The sequence below is a fragment of the Chenopodium quinoa genome, unplaced genomic scaffold, assembly GCF_001683475.1.
Source record: "Chenopodium quinoa cultivar QQ74 unplaced genomic scaffold, ASM168347v1, whole genome shotgun sequence".
NCBI lineage: Eukaryota > Viridiplantae > Streptophyta > Magnoliopsida > Caryophyllales > Amaranthaceae > Chenopodium > Chenopodium quinoa.
Window position 1 is genome coordinate 3020239 of NW_018744996.1, and position 25678 is coordinate 3045916.

At 34.4% G+C, this 25678-nt stretch overlaps 2 protein-coding genes across 2 annotated transcripts; both read right to left on the bottom strand.

Moving 5' to 3' along the window:
* Positions 1-2703: 2703 nt before the first annotated feature.
* Positions 2704-15919, bottom strand: LOC110707349 (histone-lysine N-methyltransferase, H3 lysine-9 specific SUVH6-like). The gene is made up of 3 exons (XM_021885372.1): positions 15718-15919; positions 12005-15185; positions 2704-3618 (listed from the first exon to the last, which is right to left on the bottom strand). The coding sequence occupies exon 2, from the start codon at positions 15101-15103 to the stop codon at positions 12032-12034; it is 3072 nt and encodes a 1023-aa protein (XP_021741064.1). The 5' UTR covers positions 15104-15185; positions 15718-15919; the 3' UTR covers positions 2704-3618; positions 12005-12031.
* Positions 15920-21147: 5228 nt separating this feature from the next.
* On the bottom strand, positions 21148-23440 carry LOC110707350 (probable calcium-binding protein CML49). Its single transcript, XM_021885373.1, has 5 exons — positions 22838-23440; positions 22340-22386; positions 22034-22203; positions 21581-21599; positions 21148-21491 (listed from the first exon to the last, which is right to left on the bottom strand). Exons 1-5 carry the CDS (start codon positions 23346-23348, stop codon positions 21393-21395), a joined length of 846 nt encoding a protein of 281 aa, XP_021741065.1. The 5' UTR covers positions 23349-23440; the 3' UTR covers positions 21148-21392.
* Between the last annotated feature and the right edge of the window lie 2238 nt (positions 23441-25678).

Sequence of the window (25678 nt, forward strand, 5' to 3'; positions counted from 1 at the left end):
CCGGGTGAAACACAAAAGGAAAAAAAAAATAATAATAATAAAATAAAATTAATAATTTGAGGGCTTAATTCATCCGTCAAAGGATTTTAATCAAATAATTAAGAGTTAAAATGAAATCACGAAAGATTACACACAATTATAGTCACTTATTGCTAAATAATCTCTTGTGAAACTCGATTATTATTTACTATTTACTTATTCAACTTTATTCTTATGACTTTCCAATGGTTGCGTTTATTTTACATCATCTATAACTCTAAACACTTGCCGCCGGCTCTTTTTCTCGGACATGAAACAAATTCAAACAAAAATCATTACACATAATCAATGTTGCTTTATTCCCTACCAATCAATGTGTTTTATCAAGTCAAATTTTAAAGGGTAAATAATTGATAACTTTGAAAGTTACAATTACGTACAGTTTTCAAAGTTTGAAAAATTATTGAGAATTATATTCAATATATAAATTTATTACTAATAATTACGTGTTTACTATTTTTTATTTTGGGGGGGGGGGGTGTTTTGTTACTACAAAAGTGTACATACTCCGTATAAAATATAACTTACCCATCACAAGTTTTAGGATAATATATTTGTTACTAACTATGCAAATATCAATTTGAGGGTAAGAAAAATAAAATTTGAAAAAGGTGACTTATGTTCTTGCAAGGGATTGAACTTGGAGACAATGTTTCATCATTGCAAATTTATGTTCAACGTCATTAACCAAGATTGCGGGATAAACAACATGTCAACATTTATAAAAAAAGGTACTGCTACGTCGGTTTAAGATATTTGGTTACCAAACATAATTGATTGTGTTACTAACTAATTTGCTTGTGTTACTAAATAAATTAGTAAGTTAAAGTGTTTGATATTATTGGAGGATTTCTGCCATTTTCGCCGACCTTATACCTTTTTCAGCCATTGCCAAGGTCCTTCGACTCTCCATCTTTTTACTAACGAGTATGACTATCACTACTTTTGTGACGTTAATAATTGTTACATTTCTAAACGAATTCCAAATTCAATAGAAAATGGGAAGAAGAAGAAGATGACCAATTTCAATAGTTTAATAGAAAAGGGGAAGAATACCAATTTCAATTATTGTAGACGATTAAATGACGAAGATTAACTCAATTAAACCACAAACTATATATAACACATTATCTTCAGCAAATAATCATACAACGATGATTTATTTAATTGTAATATAATCTATTTTAACTAGAAAAAATAAAGCCCTATATATGACGTAAATTCAAGCTTCAAAGACAAAAACCACGCAAAGTAATTTCATAGTGAATTGGCCGAAGAAACCAACAGAAAGAGGATGGAAAATATAATTTAGCAAGAACAAAATTCACATTTTTTTTCATCTTCCAAGGCCACCATTGCTGTTCATGGTGTTGAAGAAGAATGAAAAGTATTTTTTTTTTTAATATAAAAATTGCATTGAAAATGACACAATATTTGAAATTCAAAGTTAAGGTTAAATTTTAAATGTAATTGAAATTCAAATAAAATTTCATATTTAGTGAATTTTGGGGCTCATTTCACCAACCAATCAAAGGCTGCCATATCACATTGTATGTGGGGGGACCACATACAATGGTTTTATGTATAGCCTTTTCCAGATGTAACTAGACCTAGATTTTTCTCCCAAGAAACTGCACTACAATTGTGATAAAATTTTATTGTTTAAAATTTCCATCAGTGATGATTAGGCGCATATGGGTGGGCAAAATAAAAAAAAATAAAGGGCATTTTAGGCGTTACATTTTTTTTTTAAACCTTAACCATTGTTAAGGAATTACTAACTTGATTACTTAATGTCACCGTTGGTTTAATATAAATAATTGTAGTTTACCAAGGATAATAAGAATTTTAACAATTTACCAGAGGCTCTAAATGCAAGTAGTATTTCACCTAAATGCAGAATAAGATAAAATTTTAATAAAGTTTATGTTCCTATTTTACCCTTTTTTTAATTTACTCCTAACTATACAGTCATCCCTATTCCTCCTACCAACAAATTATAAAGTATCTTAACTTTTTATCCTGTTTGATTTTTTGTACGGATTCATGGACAATGATGAATTGCACTACGACTATTTTTTTAAGGTATGTATATTTTGTGCTATTGATTTTTTTCCCCCCGCAAAAATAACTAATATATGAACAGTCGAACAATTAAAATTTATTCGAGACTTTTACGGGAATTAATGTAATATATCGGTTCGAATTTCCGGGCATGAATGCAAAAGACCGGTTTAAATTTTTGGGGATAAATGTATTGTACCAGCGTTGCTTTCCGCGGGGGGGGGGGGGGGTAACAGTTAGTACCGGATAGAATTTCCGGGGCTTGCTAGTTGGTAGTGGCTAGAATTTCTGGGGCCTGCTAGTGGGTACCGGCTAGAATTTCAGGGACCTTCGATCGGATGGTTTATGAACGGTTAACGACTTCTTCGTCTCTAGGGCTGGGATTGAAGGATTTTGAGGGATTAGGGATTCCAGAGGTAGAGATGGAGATTAAAATGAATTGAAAAAAAAAAAAAAAAAAAAAAAAACTGATGAAGGCTGCTAAACGTGAAATAGCAAGTCTTATATTTTTATTATTTTTTTTGTTTGAAGTCAGTCTTTTTATTTTGGAAAAGGGTATTTCAATTTTTTTATTCTATTAATATCATTAATTCATTTTTGAATTTAAGTCTACAATGTTACCAAAGAGAATTTCTCATTTCAAAAATGTTATTATTAACATTCTACATGTGACAATTTTTATTTAACTTTTTATTCATGTGATTTAGTTTAATTTTATTTTAATTAATTTAATCTCCTTATCTTCCAAAGTACAAATTTTATATATTTTCCCAATAAAAAATTGTATAATGAAAATATTGATGTATGAAATCACACATTGACAAACAAAACATGCATGCTTAAAGAAATTTGTATTCGAGACTATTTTAAATTTTTAACACATTTGCTCAGTATATACCCTACAGAAGCACTGCTGAGTTTGTCCTCAATTCCAGACTTTCAATGTCATGTTGTGGATTTTCCAGCATAGTCTTAGATTACATGAAATGTCGCTTATGCTTCTCTGCCTAGCTCGTGTACATTCTGCCTCACACTGAGCCATCTGCACTTCTCTGCGGATAACTGCTAAACACACCCAACTACCTTGGATTTGTTGTTTGGACTTGGTTCCGAACTAGTACAATTACTAATTGGCATCTGCAGTTGCTTACGCCTTTGATTTTAGCTTGACTGATGTTAGCCACTTAGCCATACCGCCATACCGCACCAGGAATTGTGTGTGTGTTTTCTTTCCTAAAGCTGATTTTGTATCAGTAAAGTTACAAAATTGCAAGTGTAGTGCAAAACTACAGCAGTACACAGAGAAAAGCGTAAATTGAATCCAAAACCAGTTAACGGCCCTAGGAAGAAGCTAAATTCTGTTTCTTTCAGCAAGAAGTAAAACATGCGTAATTCTTTGTTCTTGCTGCTGTAAAAGAAAAATACAAAAACCTACGACAACGCTGCTATGACTGAAAATTGCAGCCTAAAAGGGATCCAACGTCGACGATAGAAGTCTATATGTTCAATTTTTACCTGCAAAGGAAGAAAAAAAATCATATTTAAGCATGTAAAGCTGATAAAACCATTAGAGAAATGCATCAGAAATCAAAACGAGACAGTAAGTGCAAAAGAGGGTGGGGAAGTTCCCAAATTTCTGTACACCAGATAAACATAACAAAGCTGTAACAGGCAACAGCCCTATGACAGGTAATGCAAGAGTAAGGGATATATAACAGGTAAAATGAGCAATTTGAGTCTCGCCAACATTTGCTATTGGGTTAGAAATCCCATAAAATGGCACTTTGCTAACCAAAAATTTTCACAGCTATCAAGTCAATTCGGGATGCAATAGAAGAGGCACATCCACTTTCTTATTGTACGTGCAATAATTGCACTTGCAATCTTACTAAGAAAATCCATCAGAGATTGGGAAAAAAAAAAGATGGTATACTCAGGAAGCAGAATTTTCCTAGAGTAACAGAGGTCTATGTGCTATCTGTTCAAAAGGTAGACAAGGACATTTCTCAAGCATTGAATCAGATGGAGTCAATGGCTATTGTTACATACAAAAGAAGATACAATGAACATTCAACTAGCTAAGACACAATCCTTCTAATCAATCATCAAAAACCAGCTTACAGCAATACGGTAGTGTTTGGCCAAGCTATTTCTGAGCTTGAGAAACCGAAATTTGGCCAAACAAGGGTCTTACAGAAATAGAAACGCTCAATGAGAAAGTGGATCAGATTTAGAAGGCCAAATGACCCAAAAATAGATTCTAGAGGGTGTAGAAGAAGAAGCTTGGAGCTTCTAGGAACTGATTCTCAGGGATCCAAAATACTCCTTTAATGAAAATTTTTATCAAACCATCATACCCTTCAATTATTAGAAAATACCCACATGTCCCATCTAAAAAAAAAATAACTCTCCTCCCCTTTTCTCTCAATGCTATAGCTGATACTCTCTTCTAAGTCTATGAGTCTTCCTGCTTTCCTAAATCCCCGTACATTCAGCCCCACATCCTCCATCAACAAATTATCATTTAAAAAAAAATTAAAAATTGTAGTTTTGAAAAATTGTTTATAAACTCTCCTTATTTTCACACTGCAAATGCATTTTGAGATGGTTTTTATTTTTCCTATTATGAGAAAGATGGCAGTGGTGTTGTGTTGTTGTGGTTTTTTTTTTCTTCTTTTTTTTTAAGAGGGCTGTGTTGTTTTTGCCATTTAATTTCACAAATCAACCAACTTGGTTGATTATTGTGGGAATGAAAATACACGGGAAAATGAAAAGTTAAATTGCTGCCAAATCCATACTTTAAAACATTAGAGGAAATTGAGTGTAGGTAGTCGGTATAATAAAATGTGGTAGCCATTGTTTTTTGTTCATATGATTTCAAGCAAAGAGGGTGATGAAGAAAATACTCCGTAGAAGATAAAAGCCAATTCAATGAAAACAAAAAGGAAATTGGGGAAAAAATTATAAGCTTAAGGAAAATTAATGAATAACTAGGTGTTTATGGAGAACTACTGATTAGAAACATAATTCTAAGGAACAGAAATTGGTATTCAGAAGCTTGGCCGAATAGACTGTAATTATAGTGCTCTCAAGCAAGTAGGTTGGCTCAAAAGGTTTAATAGACCAGGCTCCAACTATACCACACACATTCTGAAGTTTCAATGCTTTAAGATACATGGATATCCAGGTTTCAAAGGTTTCATGGACAATAGAGTAGCTGCTAAGTCCTACAATGAAGTAGATACTAGTAACACCATACCATTGCAAATGGAACACTGCAACAATTTATATGGCGCAGTACAATCTAGGATTGTTTGGTTCGTTAAACTAGAATGGATTGGTATGAAATCTCATACACGAGGTATAAATTCTAAATCCCATGATAATTTAAAGTTGTTTGGTTTGTAATAGTTGGAATGGTATCTACATTTCATTAATGAAATGGTTTGTGAATCTTAGGGGGTAAGGTGGTATGGGATTCTAGGGGGGTGGGGTAGAGTTAAAACCTTGCTGGTATGAAGTTCCATTGGTAAAAAGCCTAACCAAACTTTAAAATGATGGTGGGTATATTTTCCCACCTATCTTGTACTAAAATCTAAATGGTTACTAGATAGGGCATCAATTTATAGATATCAAACTTGTTGCTAATACTAAGAAAAACATTACCATACATGATGGGTGTAAAATTTCAGTCAAGTAGTAGGGATAAATGACGGAATAACTTTGAATAATGTGCTTCATAAGATATGAGGTGTGAACTGCACTTTACACACTAGAAACGTTTTGTTTATTCTCATAAAGGGAAGTTCAATTCCTCTTGGTTATTCGAAAGTTGGTCTTGATAATGTGACTGCACTAAAGATGAGTAGTTATGTATTTGATTGAAGGCATGAATGTAATAAAGTTTGTCTAGCCGTAGTAGAAGATGCAAGATTGTGGCATCTTAGATTTTTCCTTTTTGTGAAATAAGGTCATGTCTAAGAGCACAATTTGTCCTACGACAACAAACAAACTATACTTCTTTTCACTTAATAGCATCAAAACAAAAGCTCATTTTAAACTGATTCATATGGATGGAGGGTCCCGATCCTGTAAAGACTCCTACTGGTTGTAATTAGTTTTGACAATATTGGATGGTTTTAGTAGATTCACTTAGATACAATTGTTGAGAAATAGAAGTGAAGTTGTTGCAATTATGGTTGGAATTTTAAATAATGGTTCATACACAAATTGATCAAAGTCTAGTGTGTTAGGTCTAATAATGCTAGGACATTATGTGAAGGAGGTATGAAAAAGTTGTATTTGAAACATGTGATTTCATATCATTTAAGTTTTAGTGATACGCCTTGGCAAAATGGAGTTGTTAGGAGGAAGCATAAACATCTTTGCACGGGTTATGTAGATAGACCCTAGAGTTCTAGGGGTTTGGGGTAATTGAAATTTATGTGCTAGCTTATCTTATTAATCAACAACCTTTAAGATCTTTTAAAGTTTTAATCATGATACGCATTCAATCCCCACCTTTCTTATCAAAAAAAATTTAGTTGTTTATGTTATGTCACGGCTCGATGAAAGAGCCAAAACTTGAGTTTTTCTAGGTTACTCAGTCATTAATAACAAGATGAAATGACAATTTAAAATATGTTTTATTTCATGAAAAGCATTTCCCACATCATCTTTACCCCACACACACACACGCACAATAACTCAAAGTTAATATCATCTTTAAGCTATTGTATACAAGTACAAAAATAAGGCAAAGCTAATATGTGAATAGTGCAAAAATTCAAAGTGTCACCTTAGAAATGAAGGGAGTAATTTTTATGTAAAAATAAATATAAACCCCCGTCCCCATTTCTAAATGCTTGCAACACTTGCATTTGCGCACAAAATTAAAAACATGTAGTGCATGGAAAGAGATATTTTAATGTGCAAGTGGGACTTATAGATATTTTAATATTTTGTAAGGGAGAGAAACAATTTAAAAAAAAAAATTCAATGTAAGTGCAATTACCAGAAGAGAAACAATGAAAAAAATTAGTGTTGTGGGGTTAAAGAGAAAGAAACATTAAAACAATAGTGGTCCCATGTTAAGATAGGAAATGTTGCAAGTAATTAGAAATGGCTAAAAGAGACAATTATTGTATTTAGGGGTCAAAAGAGAAAGAGTTGCAAGTATTTAAGAATGGAAGAATAATGGCCAAGTCATATATTGCATAAAAAGGGAAAACTTAAGTCACTCGATCGTGACGTATCGTATCCGATGAGTTTTATCACCGATATTTTATGTATTATATTGATTTGTAAAGTAGGTCGGGTTTTAGGGCAAGGCCGAAATTTAACACTAGCACTCCAAAACCTAGTTATTCAAAAACTAATCAAATTTTATTTGTGACACCAAGATAACATGACCTTTAATGTGATTGCGACTATTATCGCATATTCAAACCATTGTTAAAGGAAAAATTACACCAAAAGAGGAATGGTTTACTTAATGTTCTTCCTCTTCTGAAGCTTCAACAAGAAATTAGCTCAATTAAAGGAAATATGAACAAGGTATGTTTCTTCCGATTTACATTCTAAAATAATACTTCCTCTATTTTTTATTAGATTCATCACTTTCTATAAAAGGAAATTTCAATTTAAATGCATCACTTTCCCTTTTACTTAATAATTCTTTCTATCTTTCGCCTTTTACATGGGCACTCTTTATTTTCTCTCTCTCTTTCTACTCCAAAAATTGCATAAGAGTCCGCAATTACAAAAATAATGCAACTGAAAAAAAACAAAGTACTTCCAATGTTCTTTTTAACTTTATCTAGTATGATTTTTGTACTATTCAGTATTCATACACTCACTTCTGACCATTTTGAGTGATTTACTTAAGGAAAAAAAAAATATGAGATCTTGTTTAGAGCGTATTAAAAAATCCTATCATATTAGCTTTTTATTATAATTATTACTTAATAAGAGTTAAAGTTATTGATGGTCATGTAAGAGGAAGCATGTAATAGTAGTTTTTTTTTTTAGGCCATGTAATAAGAGTTAAATAAAACATTTTTTAATAGACCTAATGGTGCACCGATACGAAAAGTGGAAGAGTTGGATCACGGACAGGTTAAACGAGATAGAGGGAGACCAAAAATGACTTGGTTGGAAAGAGTTAGGAAGGATATGAAGCATATGATTTTGAATAAGAATGAGGTATTTGATTGTAAGGGATGGAGGAGGAAGATTATTGTGGATGATTATACTGAAGAATCACATTTGGTTCATGTAACCGAACCCGCTTATGGGATTAAAACTTTCATTATATTGATTGATATAATAGTACTTTATAAGAGAAATAGAAAGTGCAACAAAACTCAACTCCTACCATTTGGTTACAAATAAATAAATTACTATATTTTCTTTTATATGCAACAATTTTCATTACACGAGTTAGTGCGTTATTTCAATCATTAATATATATTTTATTATGAATATGTAAAAATTATAAAAACTTAATACTACTCTCTCTGTTTCAAAATGATCTTCTCACTAAGAATCTTTTGTGTAGATTAAGGAAAGGGAAAAATCTTGAAATAAAGTACATTTGGACCATTCAAATACAATAGGACCATCCTTATTTTGGAATAAACTACATTGTGACCACTTATTATTTTGGAATAAAGCGCATTGGTTTGAATTGGACCATTAAAATGAGGGTAATATGGGAAAATAATGAGGATAAGTGAGTAATCAAAATAGAAAGTGGAAAGATCATCTTAAAACACACAAAATAGGAATTTGAAAAGATCATTTTGGAACGGTGGGAATAATAAAGTATAAAACTAGACGAATCTAACAAGTCCCACATGATTATATTTTTCCTTGACTAATCATCAAAACTAGTCAAAGTGGAGTATTTGAATAGTGTAAAAGTCAAAGTGTTGCATTTAAAGGAAAACGAAAGAAGTACTAAAATAGGCCAAAATGTCTTAATTTACCTTTATTTTTCTTCAAATAAAATCATAATGTTACTATTTGCTTTTCCAATTCCCAAATTTCAATATCAATTTTTATATACCGAATTGGCAAGAAGACATCTTTAATTAAACCAAATTGGCTATGAAGATGTCTTTCTTCTTTTTTTTTTTTTTTTTTTATTACTATATTGGCTAATTGGATGTTTCCTTATTTTGTACTCCATAAGCAACAAAAACAACTCTGACCTACCTCATATATATATATAATGTATTAACATACTTAATGTCCATAAGCAAAAAAGGGTATAAGAAAATACTCCATTTGTCCCATTTTTCTTCCACTTATGGTAGCCCCAAATTACTATATTGACAAGTCATTAAAGCATTTATTGATACTCTGTTCCCTTATTAACATTAACTCAACCACTAATATAACTCCCTTCGTCCTTTTATTATAAGCCTATTTAGGTTTTTTCACAAAAATTAAGAAAATTGAATATTGCTTAAAACTAATAATTGGGAGTACATATGTGCATGTTGGATTAGAGAGAGAATAAAAAATAAAAAAAATAAAAAAAGTGGTTGGGAATTATTAAAGAGGGGAAAGAGAAAGTGTTGGAAATTGAAGCAAAAGTCATCAATAGTACAAAAAATAAAAATAAAAGGATGACAACTCATCAAAAAGTGGGGAATATTATCATAAAGTACAACCTTTAAATAGAAATAGACTCTTCATTTTAATTACCCCAAAATGGAATACAGGCTTATAATAAAAGGATCGGATGAAGGGAGTAAAAAACATAATAAATACAAGTTTTCATAATTACTTTCTTGAAACATGTTATAACACAAAATAATCACTTTTGGTTCATGTAATCAACCCCACTTATGAGATTAGGGCTTTGATTGATTGATTGATTGAAACATGTTATAACAACTATGATTTGAAAAGTTGTCTTCAAACCTTTAGGTGACGTACTGACATTCACACATTTATTTTCTTCAAACTATTAAAATGCTCCTTTTTCTATTAATTGATCTAGTAGAGGGAGAGTTTTAAAATTATTGATTTGATATCATAATTAACACGAGGATACACAGAGGTTCCATAGAGATTGTTTGCTTCAACATGACCATTTAGTCGAGTATGGAGTACATGCCAAATTCGGAGGACAATCCAATGTGGCAATCATAAAGAAATAAGCCTTAAGCATCATGATAGACATTATATACTATGTACAACTAACTAGACAATGACACAAACCAAACATGAAAAAAACTGGATAGTGTCAAGTAGGGTAGTTTAGATACTGGTACCCGATTGATCTCGGGTAGTAAGTAAACCAACACATGACCCGACCCGGTAAAACAAGGTACCCGTTTCTAGCCTTATTGAGTCGAGTCATAAGGTACTCGATTTAATCTGAATTTCTTAAAATTTATTTTTTTAGCTAAAAACCTATCATCTTAATTGCTGGCAAATAAAACTATTACAGTAAAGAACTCTGCCAATCATGCTGTAATATGTTCACCATAACAAAGGTTGCAAAGTTGCATCGATGAAATAGAAGCTGTTTTCAAGGGGGCTATGATGAAGGTGAGACGGCAGGGGATGGTGAAGAAATCAATGTGGGCGAGGAGAGAGAGAAAGATGGTGGTGGTGGTATTGCAGCGGTGGGAAGGGGTGTGGCAGTGGAGGGAAGAGATTGGGGCGGTAGTGGTGATACTGGTGGTGGGTGAGGTAGGGTTGTGATTTTCTCTCATGCTCTATTAGTGTTATGACGGCTATTATGAAACACTATAAAAACCTAGCTAAGGCCCAAAGAAACTAATAACTAAGCTGGCAATATTATTATTTTTGTAAAGAAAAAAAAAACCACCTTAGGGGTTTTCGGGTACCCAACCTGTGAAATTTTAAAAATGAAATATACCCAATTAAAATAAACCAAGTCATCGGATTGTTTTGAACACCCCTAGTGTCAAGGGTTAAACGAGTCAAACACAACATGGCATGACACGACACATTTAATTGTACAATACCACGAGACTAATAAATAACCAATATGTTATTGAATTGATGACTTTTCTTTTGAGCAAGGCAAAACAATAATTTATAATAGCATAATAACACGACATGAACTGAACATGAAAAAAGTGGGTTAGTGCCAAGAATTACTACGTTCAAATCAAGATTTGTTCTCTGATTTGTTTAATTTCAAGCACGAGCACGAGAACAAAACAACACATTTACCATCTCTAACTACCACAGTAATGCTATAATAATTTTTTTTTTCCATATTTAAATTCAATTGTTCATCTTTCACACCCGTAATCAATCATTACACTTGATCTTTATATATTGTCTTCAATTTTTATGTGATAGATTTTCTTATCTTTCTTTGTTTTTCCATTTCATTTCATTAAATATATTTTTTATTTTTATTTTTATTTGGGAAATACTTTATTTCTTATTAATTTCTTCTATTTGTTCGGGAGGATTAGGTCCCATGTCTTAAAATTTCAGACATTCTGAGTCCGACACTTGGATACGAGTCCTATACCTGAGCCCAAGTAACATAGCACAGGTAATCATCTTACTAATTATTGCCTATTGTTTTACACTTCATTCTATACTTAAAAGGCAAATCATTTAAATACCTGATAACCCTAAAGAGTGATCTTCGTCACAATTCTTAAACTAATCTAAAAGGAAGCCAAAAACAGACAATTGTGAGTTAGCACACTTCCACAACTCTAACTAAACTGAATGTTCTGCCATGGCTCATTTTAAGCAAGCTTTCTGAAAGTCTAGCTTAAAGGTCAAGATCTTCTAAACATCAAATTTGAAATATTAAGGTTGGTCAAGGAAATTACATACAATACATAAAAGATCAACTTAAAAAGCATTAATTCAAAATTGTAAGAATACTTACAGTGTCAAGGCAAGTTGAAGGAGTTCATCAATACATCCGACCACTGCACTCCATTGAGCCACAGTAGCAACTCTTTTTCTTAATATTTCCTTCGGAGTCCAAAACCTGATCTATAATATAATTGTAATGGTAAGCAAGCTCTTGTAGAGGAGGAATGTTTTCTGCTGCAAACAGCATTATGTGGGGAATTCTCTTGTCCTCGTGGTCGTAAAGGACATTCTGTGCATATAGGTTAGGAGTACAACTATGATTGATAAACCTCCCAACGTTCCCATAACTCACCGCATCAATGGTAAAACCGACATTTTCTATCACATCAACACTACTTGATGGCTTATCGGGCAAGAGATCTGAAAGTCCTTCCCAAAGAGTAGAATCATTATAGTTTTGCCCAATATCAAATAGATATTCATCATTGCTAGTTCTTTGGTCAGCTTCCTTGTCATCAAGCAATTCCCCTATATATTCACATATGAAGCTACCTGATGGAATTGCAGATAGACATCTTACACCCCACCCCCTAGAGTCAGTCTTGAAGACCTCAAGAGGAAGTTTGATACCATGTTGGCTGACTCTATTGTGACAAGATGGAGGGCACTTGCACAACGGCCCACATTCATATACAAGGGACTTGGCTTGAACAATAGCTCCACTGTAATTGTATGGTATGTCCCCTCCATTCTTAAGGGCACAAGCACAGTGCTCTGAATCTGAACATCCATTCTTACAATCACAGCCCTTAGGGGGTATAGGCCGGCACCAATCAGGGTACATCATGCTCGTAATATATGTAAATGGTGGTGGTTTCTCATCATCAATGGTATTGACTGCACCTATTGGGACATCCTCTTTTCCATCAGAAATATCAGCTATACAACGACCCTCACGTGCTTTAAATTTCTTGGACTGCTTCATTTCCTTCCAAGCAAGCTCTGGCTGACCTGGAACCCTTCTCAGCTCGAATTTGAAGACCAACTTTCCATGGGAACCAAGATCGTGCCAGTATTTTTCAACAGTGTATAGCCCATCATAAGTGTACGTTGCAATTGTTTTTGATCTTCCATTATTTGGTCTTCCATCAGAACTCTCCACAGCCTTTGTCTCTTTAAACCCTCGAATAACCCTAACCAGAGTCTTTTTATCTATGCAATTCTTCAGCCCTAAATTTCCTCGTTCAAGTTTCTGATCTTCAGGCTGCTTATCTCCACCTGTACCGTTTCCTCCCTGACCAGTATAAATCAGTACATTGGGATTATCCACATCATTAGCATAACCTCCAGAAGCCACAATACTGATCGCAATCGGTTGTTTATTGACCTTGATTGTATCTATACCACCTTGCAGGGGTGTATGAAGCCCAATTATAGCGAGTTCTATGCGGTAGTTAAATATATCACCTACTTCTACTCCAGGAACAGGCCCTATTCCTTTCACTGTGTTGATATATTTTCCAGCCTCCTTGAGCGTCCTTGCAGCACGTATATCAGCCCTCTTACTGGCGTTCTCTTGATCCTTCGACTTTGTTTCTTCTTCTTGCAAATACTTTCTATGAACAGCCTGGAATATGCGCAATGTATCACGTACCTTAGCACGCATACCTCTCTCACTTGAAGAGCTAGAAACACGAGGGGTAAGATTGACATCTACATCATCTCTTGGAAGCAGCTGATAATCGTCAAGTTCATCATTCTCAGAAGAGTCGCTATCATTTATGACATCCAGTGGCCTAGAAATCTCATCTATGCCCTCCTCGTGATAAGGTATCACCATCATACCTCTTTCTGCCAAGACCTTGCTATCCAATTTGTTTTTATTGGGTGATCCCTTGCGTGTACCTTGGCTAGAAATGTCACACTTCCCTTTTTTTTTCTTAGCCACAGTTGGTGTTGATTTAACTACTCCTTTCCCCACCCTCCATGGGCAGTGGTCTGCAGTCATAAGACCTTGTACGATAACCAGCTTCGACCCACTTCCTGCTCCTACATTTTTACAGGGAGCACCAATTGACTTTCTCTTCTTGTTTTTATCCTTAAAATAAACCATTATCTCTTTTTCTAGTCCATCAGGTAAATTTCCTGTATCTCTCTCACATTTTCCATAAAATTCTGGTAGTTCAATCTCTTTTTCAAATTGCTCACCATTTTTATCTTCAGAAATTTCCTCTTGTCCCCTTGTCTCATAAGATTTTCTGAACAAAGGAGTTCTATCAGAATCACAATGATGTACAATTGTATTCCCACCTTTTACAGTAGCAAGACCTTGTTCCTTGTCCTTGACGACATTGTCAGCTTCATGCTCTACTCCAACTAGATTTGCATTATATAGTACAATAGCTTTCTCCATTTTGGAATCTGGCTCCCTTTGATCAAAATGTTGGTCTTTAGTATCACAGAGCTTTGGCACAATATGCCCACAGCCGACAGGGAAATCACGAACAGCAGAAACTTTTCTTCGAGGAGGATATTTAGGTTCCTTCCAAACAAGATTTGGAGGGACAGGATAATGTGGTAATGAACAATGTTGTACACTAGTTCCCTTATCCAACAACGCTTTGTCATCAATAGCAAGATCAAGATTGCCAATATCCTTTCTTGCACTGGGCGACTCTACGATCCGTTCAATTAACTCAGGTAACGTATCACGAATTTCTTTTTCTGACTTAGAATCCTCATCAATGTTTGACAAGACTTCAAATGATTTAGGATTATCCTCTGGCAGATTCAAATTCTCTTCATTTTCCTGTTCTACCTCATCACATTTATTCAAATTAGATTTCTCTTGTTCATTCCCATTTGAGCACGATGGAACATCATGACTTCGTGACTCAACTTTTTCTTCTGGAAGTAAGTTTTCCATCACTCCACAAACATCGCTACCCTTTTCCCTACTAAAATCTACATTTATTAAAGCACCACACTCTTTTTTCCCACTACTTCCCACTTCCTTCAGTTGAAGGCTAATTCCTGCAGCATTTGGCCCACATCCATCAGGAAAATCACGGATTGCAGAGACTTTCCGCCGTGTATATCTTGGTGGGGAGACTAGCAAAGAACAATCCCCGTTTTCCGATGCCCTCTTATCAGCAACTATGGAACCCATTTCCCTATGATTGCTCTCTAATACCCGGACAGAAGGTTGGTTCGAGAGAACCGCTACGCGCTTGAGGCCCCCTAGTATAAACCTATAGCAAGAGTGGATTCTAATTAATACTACATCAATTCACTTTTGTCCCAATCAAAATTCTAAATATACCCCAAACAATTAAACCTAAAATGTAAATTATAGCGCAGGCATCTATTAAATCCTAAATAAATCAATCAATAATCACTTTCCCCAAGAAAAAGTCAGGCCATTTCATATCATACTAAAAAACTAAAATTCAAAATCATCAAGCTTAATCTATCTAACATCCAGAGACAACTCAAAACCCTAATTCGGCAATTACTTCGCTAAATCAACAACAAATAATCAAAGAAAATTAGAATGGTTAATTGTTTATACAACAAAATTCATCAAATCATCAATGTCATCCAAATCAACCCACAAATGTTCACTAATCAAACCAAAAAATCTCCGAAATAAATCCATATTCAACAAAATGAAGAATTCCAGAAAATAATAAAATTTTGAACCAATAAAATTAATATAACTATGCAACAAAAGATTATCCAGAAGCAGATTTCAGAAGTACATAAACAGAGGAAAAAATTAACCTTGAGAAATGCGGAAAGAAAGGACGATTGAAGAGAGAGAAAAGTGTCAGCCGCCGGCGACGCCGAGCATGGAGGAGAGGTGATGCTTACGACAAGTCGACAACCACACTGTACTGAAATAACCACCTTTGTTTATGCTAAATTGCTTTGAAATGGTGCTTAGAAGTTTGGGGCCTAATTGTGATACATTTCCAAAAGGGAGTACATTTATTCTATAGACGAGCAAATGTATTTCAAGGTCATTTTGGTAAATTTGAACTCTCGGGGAGTTTTCGATGAGGGCAAATGTTGAGCATTTTTAGGTAGAATAATTAGAAAATACAAGTTTATCTTACTAATTAACAAAAGTTTATCAGCACTTTTTAAATAAATTAATAACTCTTTTTTTTATTAAATATAGGCTTTATAGTTGGAAAAAATGGAATAAAATTGTTGATATATTTACGAAAATGTCACGTGATAAACAATTTTTGTTTATGTCAGACATAAACTAGGGCTACCTCACAAACCATTGTTGCATATTCAAAAATGGTTGCTCAGACGAGTCAAAGTCAAGTGGGCAAACATAAAAGAACGAGTAGGGGGAGTCTAGATTTGAAACCCTAATTCGTGATGATGATATATGGTAATTCAAATCAAGATTGTGGAAATTCACAAACTTTCAAAAAAAAAAAAAGAAAAAAAATCGGGTATACAGTTATTATTGTAAATCTGTTGTAAAATTGCCCCAAAATGATCAACAACTACCCTTAAAATGAATAAAGGTTACCTTATGTGTTTAAAATTTACCCAATCTATCTATCTATAAATAATACTAAAGTAACAACCGCTGACATTATCCTTTTTTCAAATTGTACACATGTCAGCTTCTCCTTCAATTTTTTCCCGTAAACTTTTTTTTAACCACTAAATTAGGAGAGGAGAGCAATTTGTCAAATACTAAGTAGATAATTTAGATGATATTGCTCCCTATGTACTCATGGATAATTTATCCCGTAATTAGGCAAACTTTGATTTCTTAAAAAAAAAATAAAAAAAAAATAAATAAAATAAAAGATAATCTTTTGGAATCAGTATCTCACAATTAATGGCAACCAAGGAAAAAAAATCTAAAACTTATACTAAAGTAATTACCGCTGACATCACCACTGCCATGTGTTAGCTTCTTATAAAACATAATACCTCCAAAATTATAAATGACATCGTTCTTTTTTCTTCATTTCAAGATAAAGTTAATGTTTGGAAAAGTAGATTAAGGCCCTGTCCTTTTAAGGTTTAGGGCAGAGCAGAGCAGATTTCAGACTTTTCAATAGACCAGAGCAGAGCTTCCAACACTGCAGAGCAGAGTAAATCAGATTTCAGCAAAGTAGAGTAGAGCAGAGCAAAGCAGAACAACTCAAAAGAACAGGACCTAAAAACTTTTATGACTAAATTTACTAACTACAAAATTTCCTATGGAGGTAAAGAAATTAATAATAATATTATTTATTGGTCTCTTTCGTTTTCCTTCTTTCTTCCTATATAGAATTTTTTTTCCCCTACATTTTATCAGTGATGGTATGAATTTGAATTTTATACTCTTTATTAATTCTTTAAATTTTTTTATACTGAAACAAAAACCACTAAATTGATATGATGCTAACATTTCATTAATTTTATTTAAATAATGAAGTTAATTGGAATATTTAACGTCATTTTTTATTTTGGCTCAATTTTATTAAGAAGAGAGATCATTATTTATTATGTTTTCTCTTATATTATTTATATTACGCATATAAGAGCAAAAGTTTTATTACTAAAAGCGTGCATCGCATGGGACTAACCTAGTAAATAAAAATTCTACATGGTGCCTCAAGGATATAAAAATTCTACATGGAAGACAATGTTTTTTTGCATTCTCTTAAGTGGCACTCTAGATTTTCATAATTAAGTATAGTGACCTTTTTTTGATTTTTTTGGCTAACCATTAGTTTTATACTAAACAAACTAACTAACCCCCTTCCCAGCCACCAAACCCACCACCCGCACTGCCGCCAGCCACACCCACACACGCCCATCGCCACTGCCCCTCCCTAGCCTTACACCACCGCCAGCCCCAACCTTTCCATACCCCACCGCTAGCCCCGAGCCAAACCTACCCCCCGCCAGCTCCGACCCAATTTTACCAGCCCAATCACGAAAACCACCCCCTTTTTTCCTCAGCCACCATTCGAAACCCAAAATCCTAGCCACCACCCTCGAAACCCCAACCCAGCCATCGTACGACATCAAGACCCTAGCCACAAAATAGTGAAAAGTCCGGCCGCCCCTACCCCACACCTCGTAAAGACCGGCGCTAGGGTTTCGAGTGTGTAACGAGGGGCAGCCGGACTTTCCGGCAACTTTTAGGGGTTTTCGATTGGTGGGGGCTGAGGTTACGCTGGTTAGGGAAGAGGAAGGAATTTGACATTTTCCAATTTTGGGAGCATAATTAGGAAATACTCACTGCGCTAATATTCATAAACAATAAAGTTCACATAAACGATAAAACGAATAGTGCAATGAACATGATCTCTCTACACTCAATCTCCAACATGTAATATGCTGCATCACTTGAAATGCTTCTCTTTATTCTGCCCAAAGACAAGCAAGGCAACAAACACAATACGAAATAAAGCTAAGTACACATACGCAAAGGAATGCACGGACACTACCATGATACACCCTAGCAACATCAAAAAACTTACCTGGTAATTGTGAAGTTTTATAGAGCAACTAGTTATTGGCCCGGGCGATGCCCTCGATCATCATAAATTTATAAGTTTGACCACAATTAATTTAGACGGGTTTTGAACAATAACAATAAGTAAATGAAAATTGAAGGTTTTATGTGTTCGTCAAGTGCAATTACTAGCCGCTAGCCGAGGCTTGGTGCGCGCACGCTGACCGAGAGCGTGGCGCTAACACTAGGCCACAAGCAGCCATGTAAGGTGCAGCGTGCTAGGCAGCCTAATGTTGTCGCAAGCTCACACTCGCATGGCCTGCTAGCAACACGCAGCAGCTCGTTAACTAGCGAGGCTTGTTGGTGCTTGCGGGCAAGGTCGTTGTGCTTGCGGGCAAGGCCATTGGGCTTGCGGCAAGCTAGCCAGCAGCGCATAGCAGCCCATCTAGCTTGTGGTGTGTTCAGGCCGGCCCAGCCGAAGCCACAAAGGCCTTGACCGACCATTCCTTGTTGCCCAAGGATATTTACTGGTCTTGCCTTATTGTGATTGGTGGGTTTGGTGGCTTGGGGAACAAGGAGGCCATGTGGGCTGTCCTTGTGGTCCTCACCCAACCCCTTGATCACCTTATGCCACTAGTTGTTTGATGATTGTCTTGCCATTTTAATTTAATTTAGAATTAAATTAATTTTTTTTTTTTTGGGCATTTTTCCAACTATCCTACATTGAAAGATGATGGGAATTCTTGGGGACATTTCCCTATAAATACCCATCACATAATTTAGACCCTATTCTTTTGAGCTTTTAGGCAGAGTAGAGCAGAGTATGTATCAGCAAAGGAGAGCTAAACTAAGCAAAGTAGAGCAGAGCAGCTCTAAAGCTAGAACAGGGCTTTATACTAGTATTTATAAATTGGCCTAAACCATCTAACCTCGAGCTAGTAGATTGAGACACTTGAGAAGCTAGCATTGATGATTGGCATGTCTACTACACATGTAACACACCTTCTTAATTAGTACTATACATCTATAATTAGAATATAAAGTCAAATTAGAAATCAAAAATAGAGTATTAGAATTAAAATAGAATTAGAATTACCTAATAATATGTTTCAAAAAAAAAAAAAAAAAAGAATTACCTAATAATAATAAATATGTTCTTTTTTCCCTCCTATTTGCCAGGAATGCAGTTTGTAGTATGTGTCACTAATTATTGAACTCATACACGTACAAGTAAAAATCCGAATTATAATAGGAGCCACAAATTATCACGAATTTTGCTTGTTTAGTTAGTTCATCGATTTTTTAAAAGTTAATTGTGCTCAACATCTAACCATCTATCATCAAAAACATTGTAATAATTTTTGTAAGAAAATCTCCTTTAAAACTCACCCAACATATATAAGTGATATAATTTAAGCTTCAACTTATTGAAACACTTAGGTCAAAATGGTGATCAAACAAACAATTTTTTGTGCTTTTTTTCTTTGTGCTTCATGCAACTTCATCTTATCTTTTGCTAGACCCGTGCTAGAGGCAATGGATGTAGATCAACAAAATGATATAGGGCTCGATGACGCCCCGTTTAGGAAAACCGACGATCTGGCTTTCACGCCGGAGTTCAAGATAGATCCACCACCATCCTCATCATTATCTCGAATCCCCGACTTCTCTTCTGATTTTGGGCCAACCATGCCAACCAAGACTAATGGTGAGAAATCCTCATCTAATGTGCCTATAGTGTCTCAAGGACAAGGGGAAAAGACCTACAATGGTCATTCAAATGATTGGTGGTATAAAGTAGATGCCAATGGCAAAGTTGAAGCATCTCCTAACTTCTCAAATGATAAAGGTGTACCACAAGAGGTTAAGCAACAAGTTCAAACCGTGTCAGGTCAATTGAAGCATCATGGTCATCGTTGAATACTCATTCAATCCATCCAAAAATTTCATATATGTATGTGATACTATATTAGTGCGTTCAGAAAAGAGTAAGTCGTCGCCTTTCTTAGAATAGTACTGGTTTGTGATTGGTTTTCCTACTATCCTTTCTAAGATCGAGTAATAAGGGGTGTTGGAATGATCGTCCAACCATTAGATTAGTTATAGGAGGGAGTGTACGTAATTTCTAAGACAAATAAAAAAGAAAAATTATGCCAAATTCTATATATAAGGGTTAAAACAATTTGACTAATTTCAAGATAAAAGGGAACTATTTAGAGATTATGTTTATCGTAATTTGTAAGAAGCACATCATTACATTTTGTGAATAAAGAATATATATTTGTCTAGTGATGAAACTTCTAAAGCCACTAAGTCAATAGTAGCTTGTGTGCAGTGGCCTAGGTCGGAGCAAACTTTTATTCAATTTTAATCTAAATTTGTGAGTATAATATATTTTAGAATTTCTCAACAACAATGATTAAATAGATAAGTCATGATTTTCTTCGCTTCTTTTGGTGTTCTTGATTGGAATTTTCAAAGATTTCAATATAACTTAATAAAAGTTTAATAGTCTCTCAATATATGTGAAAAAACACATTCATGAGATATATTGTTTGATTCATCGCTTCATCTCATCAATATATATGTACTTAAAGATACTTAAGTTTTTGTGTGTGAATTCCCTTAACAGAAATTAATACGTGTGTGCATAGAGGATGGTCGTCGTAGGTCAACTAAAAGTCTCAGATTTGAAAACGTTGCAAAAAGTGAAACGGAAACAAAAAAAATTAAACGGAGGAAGTAGCTTGTAGCTCGTATTTATAAAATCCACAAAGATACATAACAATATACTATCATCCATGATGAACAAAAGCATCACACATTCACGCATAACATAACTTGGAATAACATATGGAGTATTGAAATACAGAGTAAATAAAAAGCGTTGCGTTATTTATTACAAGCATTGTCAGCTTGAATCAATTAATTAACCGCTCGCATATTAATTAATTAGTACGTAATTTTGATGTAATTAAGCAATGATGAAGGGAAGAACGTTCAACAGGAACTCCTCGTAGCAGAAAGTTGCTTTGCCACACACAGCTTTAGCGTTAAATGTCTCAGTCAAACCCTGCAAATTATAGATTAACAATTAATTATATTCATCAACGATATAAATAGATTATTATTACATATTATAAAATCGAAACATGTAATTACCTTAATAGTGAGGCAGCACCTGCATTAAGAAAAGGGAAAACAAAAAGGAGGTTCATTAGCTATAATCAAAGAACTTCAACCGGAAAATAATGCAGACAATCGTAATAATATACTCAATCCGTCCTCAAATAATTAGTACAAATTAATCTTTAAGGAGTGTAAAATTTTGAAACAAATTATTTGAGAACTGAGTGATATGAGTGTATGTATTCATGTATATATATATTACCTCCGTTTTTTATTATTTGCAACAAAGGGGTATTATTTGTAAGACATAAAATATTCCTTTGTTGCAAATAATAAAAAACGGAGGTAGTATATTTTTTTTGGTAGGTAAGGAGATAACAATCTTATCCCTAGATTTTCAAAGTATATATACACAAAGTAGTATATATCATATATACTATAACTTTATACAAGAAATTAAGGAGATCGAAGTAGAGAAGGACGTACTCAATGAAGGCGTCATATTGAAGAGAGCACCTTCCAGATTTGCTAAATTTAGCAACAAGCAGATTCACAATAATAGGAGAAACACAATACCCCAAGCTGCTCATTGCTTGGTTCATCTCAGAAGAATCAATGCTTCCATTCCTGTCCCTGTCAAACCTTTGGAACATTGCCTGTAAAAAATTTCAAGGATATATATATATAAGTACGTGCACGATTATGAATTATATAAATTGCGTATATATAAATCAGATTTTCCCTCCTAAAATCCCTTCCGATATGATCAAGCCTTTTAATATTTTGACTTACCCTCCAGGTTTGGAGGCACTTGAGCAATGGGACGAATTCCTTAGGACCTGTTCAATAGGATAAATATTAGAACTTGATCAAATATATCTATCCTAGAAATTTAACTATCAGTTTAAGCTTTTAGTTGAATTGTTACAAGCCAGTAATTTAAGGGTAGATATACTAACCACATGTATTTTTTTTTTAATGCAAACAAGGGGCTAAGCCCCGAAAAGAAAACTAAAACAAAAATAACAAACTAAGGTGCAGGAACAAAACGAGGGAATGCCACACCAACTCTATCCTCATATTAAATACTAACCACATATATACGGTAAGAATGGTTTCAAAATATATATATATATATATAAATATATATTTATTGTAACCAAAAAATGTAGCATCGTCGTGTGTTTTACAATAAGTTATTGTGAGATTGCTTTACCTACGTGACAAGTACAAATTGTGAGATTGTTTTACCTACGTGACAAGTACAAAAAGCGTTTAAGGCGTACTTACCAATCATCCTCCTGTTAGAGTGGGTGAACTCATACATGAGAAGGTGGACAGTCCTAAGGTTAAAGTTGTGGTTACAGTTGGTGAGTACAGACTGGAGCTCCCTGTCGTCGATGATTCCATTGCCATCCCTATCGATCCTGTTGAAGCACTCAATGACCTTAGGGTCAGTACCCGGTGGGAAGGCCGATGGCATGATCTCACAGAACGCGTCCTGCCCAAACACAGTCATTGCTTGGGAGGAAGAATACTGAGACTTCATGGAGGAACTGCTGTGTATCATGCCACCTGCATGCTGCGACTGCTGCACCAGGCCTCCGTGCTGCGACTGCTGCACCAGGCCGCCATGCTGCGACTGATGCATCATGCCCTGGCGCATGCTGTACTGCTGGTGCTGCATCCCGCCGTGTGATGAAGAATGATGAGCCTGAGATGATAACATCGACGATGGGCGATGCATTTGTTGCTGTGATCCATCATCACAGTAGCTGCTGCTCTGACGATAAGCTTGCATATTTGCTCTGTTTTTTTTATAGGGAATTCCCTCTTAATTTAAACGAGGGATTGAGTTAGCTTAAGATGTTTGTGATTGATGTTTGCAAATGAAGATTATGCTATCTTTTTATAGCACAAGAAAAATTCACTATTATGGTCCCTAAATTCCTTTTTTTTTTTTTTTTTTGATACTTTTATTAATGGAGGATTTTTAAAGTGGTGGAATCCAATTACACCACTTGAGCATTTTCATTTCAAATGGTGGAGCTTGCTGATAAAGTGATAAATTGACAATTGTAATTCTTAGCATCGTTTTTCTTCTCATTTATGCATGGTTAAACTTGCTCACTATTTGTAATTAATCAACAAATACATGTATATATCTTGTATGTTCGACACTATTAGTAGTTGTAGACTTGTAGTAGCAAGTTGTACTACGGGAAGTAGTAGATAACTTTTTTCTACTACATGCAAGGGTGTGTTGTACCTTGTACATACATGCTTATTGTTAGTGATTAGCCATGAAGTCATCGACAAAACTATTCTATATTCGTCAATAAACAAGAGAACATATGATTGACTTGATGCCCTTGAGTACAGTCTCTTGCTACCAACATCAATTCATAGGAACAAATTTTTTGAATTGAACAAACATATTTGGATTATATTGAAGTATTGAAAGTCACAAAGGACAATGATGTATACGAGGTTTGATTCTATATTGTGTTTGTTGTACATCATATTTATGTTCATAAATGAACCCAACATGACAATTTGCTTACTTGCTAAATTATTATAGATCGATAATATTAGTAGCACTTGTACTGTGATAATTAAATTTCAGATAAAATTAAATAATTTCAGATAATACAAATTAGGAAGACTCAACCCGTCAACATATGAACTGATTGATTTTTTTTTGTACAACTGGTTGTGGCATTCCTTTCTCATAAAGTTTTACGCAACATATTTAGAAATGCATACGATAGTGGACAGATGCTACGACCAACCTAATTGACACTATCATAACATTCTCCATACAAGGCCATAACCGAGGATTCTGTTTTCATCATATCATGATATAAAATACAGAGAGTAAAAGTGTTCCATCAACTTTTTAGGATTCTGACCAATTCTTATCTAGAATAATTTTACATATTTTAATTCATGATTGGCCACAAATTGCAATTAATTTCGAATTTTTTAATTGCATGGCAATTGGCATGTTTTCATATGAATTGTTTTCTAATTTTGAGATGAAAAGGGGACTTGCCTATTACGAATATTTTGGAGGACCCTTTTACAAATTACTCCGTAACTTATTGAATATGAATTTAGACCTGGCAAATGAGTCATTCAGGTCAGGTATGGGTCGGATTAATTTCAGGTCGAGTTCTTTTGGGTTAGCTAACATTTGGATCGGGTATGGGTCAGATTGGGTCAATTTGGGTTTTAGGTATAACTCCGGTCAGGTATCGGGTCAATTTCGGTCGGGTATGTTCAGACCATTTTTCAGTTCGAGTATGTTCGGGTCCTTTTCGGGTCGAGTCAAAATCGGGTTGGGTCATTTTCGGGTTGTTCTATTTGTGGATCAAGCTTAAATCGATAAGTTTTATCTTGTTATTGTTATAATAAGAACTACCAATTTGTTTTATGAGCTTAGCTACGGTTGAAAATGAACAATTTGAGTCATTTTTGACACTAGACATTTTTAGGTCAATTATAAGCTACTTTTAATTTGGGACAATTCGGGTAGTGGGTCTATTTAGGTCAAACATTTCGGGTCAATTTCGAGTCGGGTCAAACATATCGGGTCAATTTCAGGTCGAATTAGTTCGGGTGTCGAGTCAAGATTGGGTCAACTCCATTTTCGGGTCGGGTATGAGTCGGGTTGATTTCGGGCTTCAGGTCAAATTTGGGTCGATGTTTTTCGGTCAATTTCGGGTTATGAGTCGGGTCATTCGGGTCGAGTCATCGGGTCTGGGTCAAGAGTGTCAGGTCTAAATATGATAAGCTCTTAAGGAAACTATTTCCACACACAAACATCTATTTGATCATCTATGCTAATTTTTTTTTTATTGTAAAATAACTCTAACAAACACAGAAAATAAGTTATTAACATAATGAGTTTGTTTTTATTCGATCTTTCAAGAAATAAATTTAAAATGAAAATAAATAAATAATAGAGAAAATGTGGTTCTTGAAGCCTTAAAAGGCACATGATCTAAGCAAACTTCAGTCATACTAACATCATCCTTATTTATGAAAAAAAAAATTATTCATGTTACTATTCACAAAAAAAAATACTTTCTCTCTCATATATATCAATTATCAACCAAACAAATAATT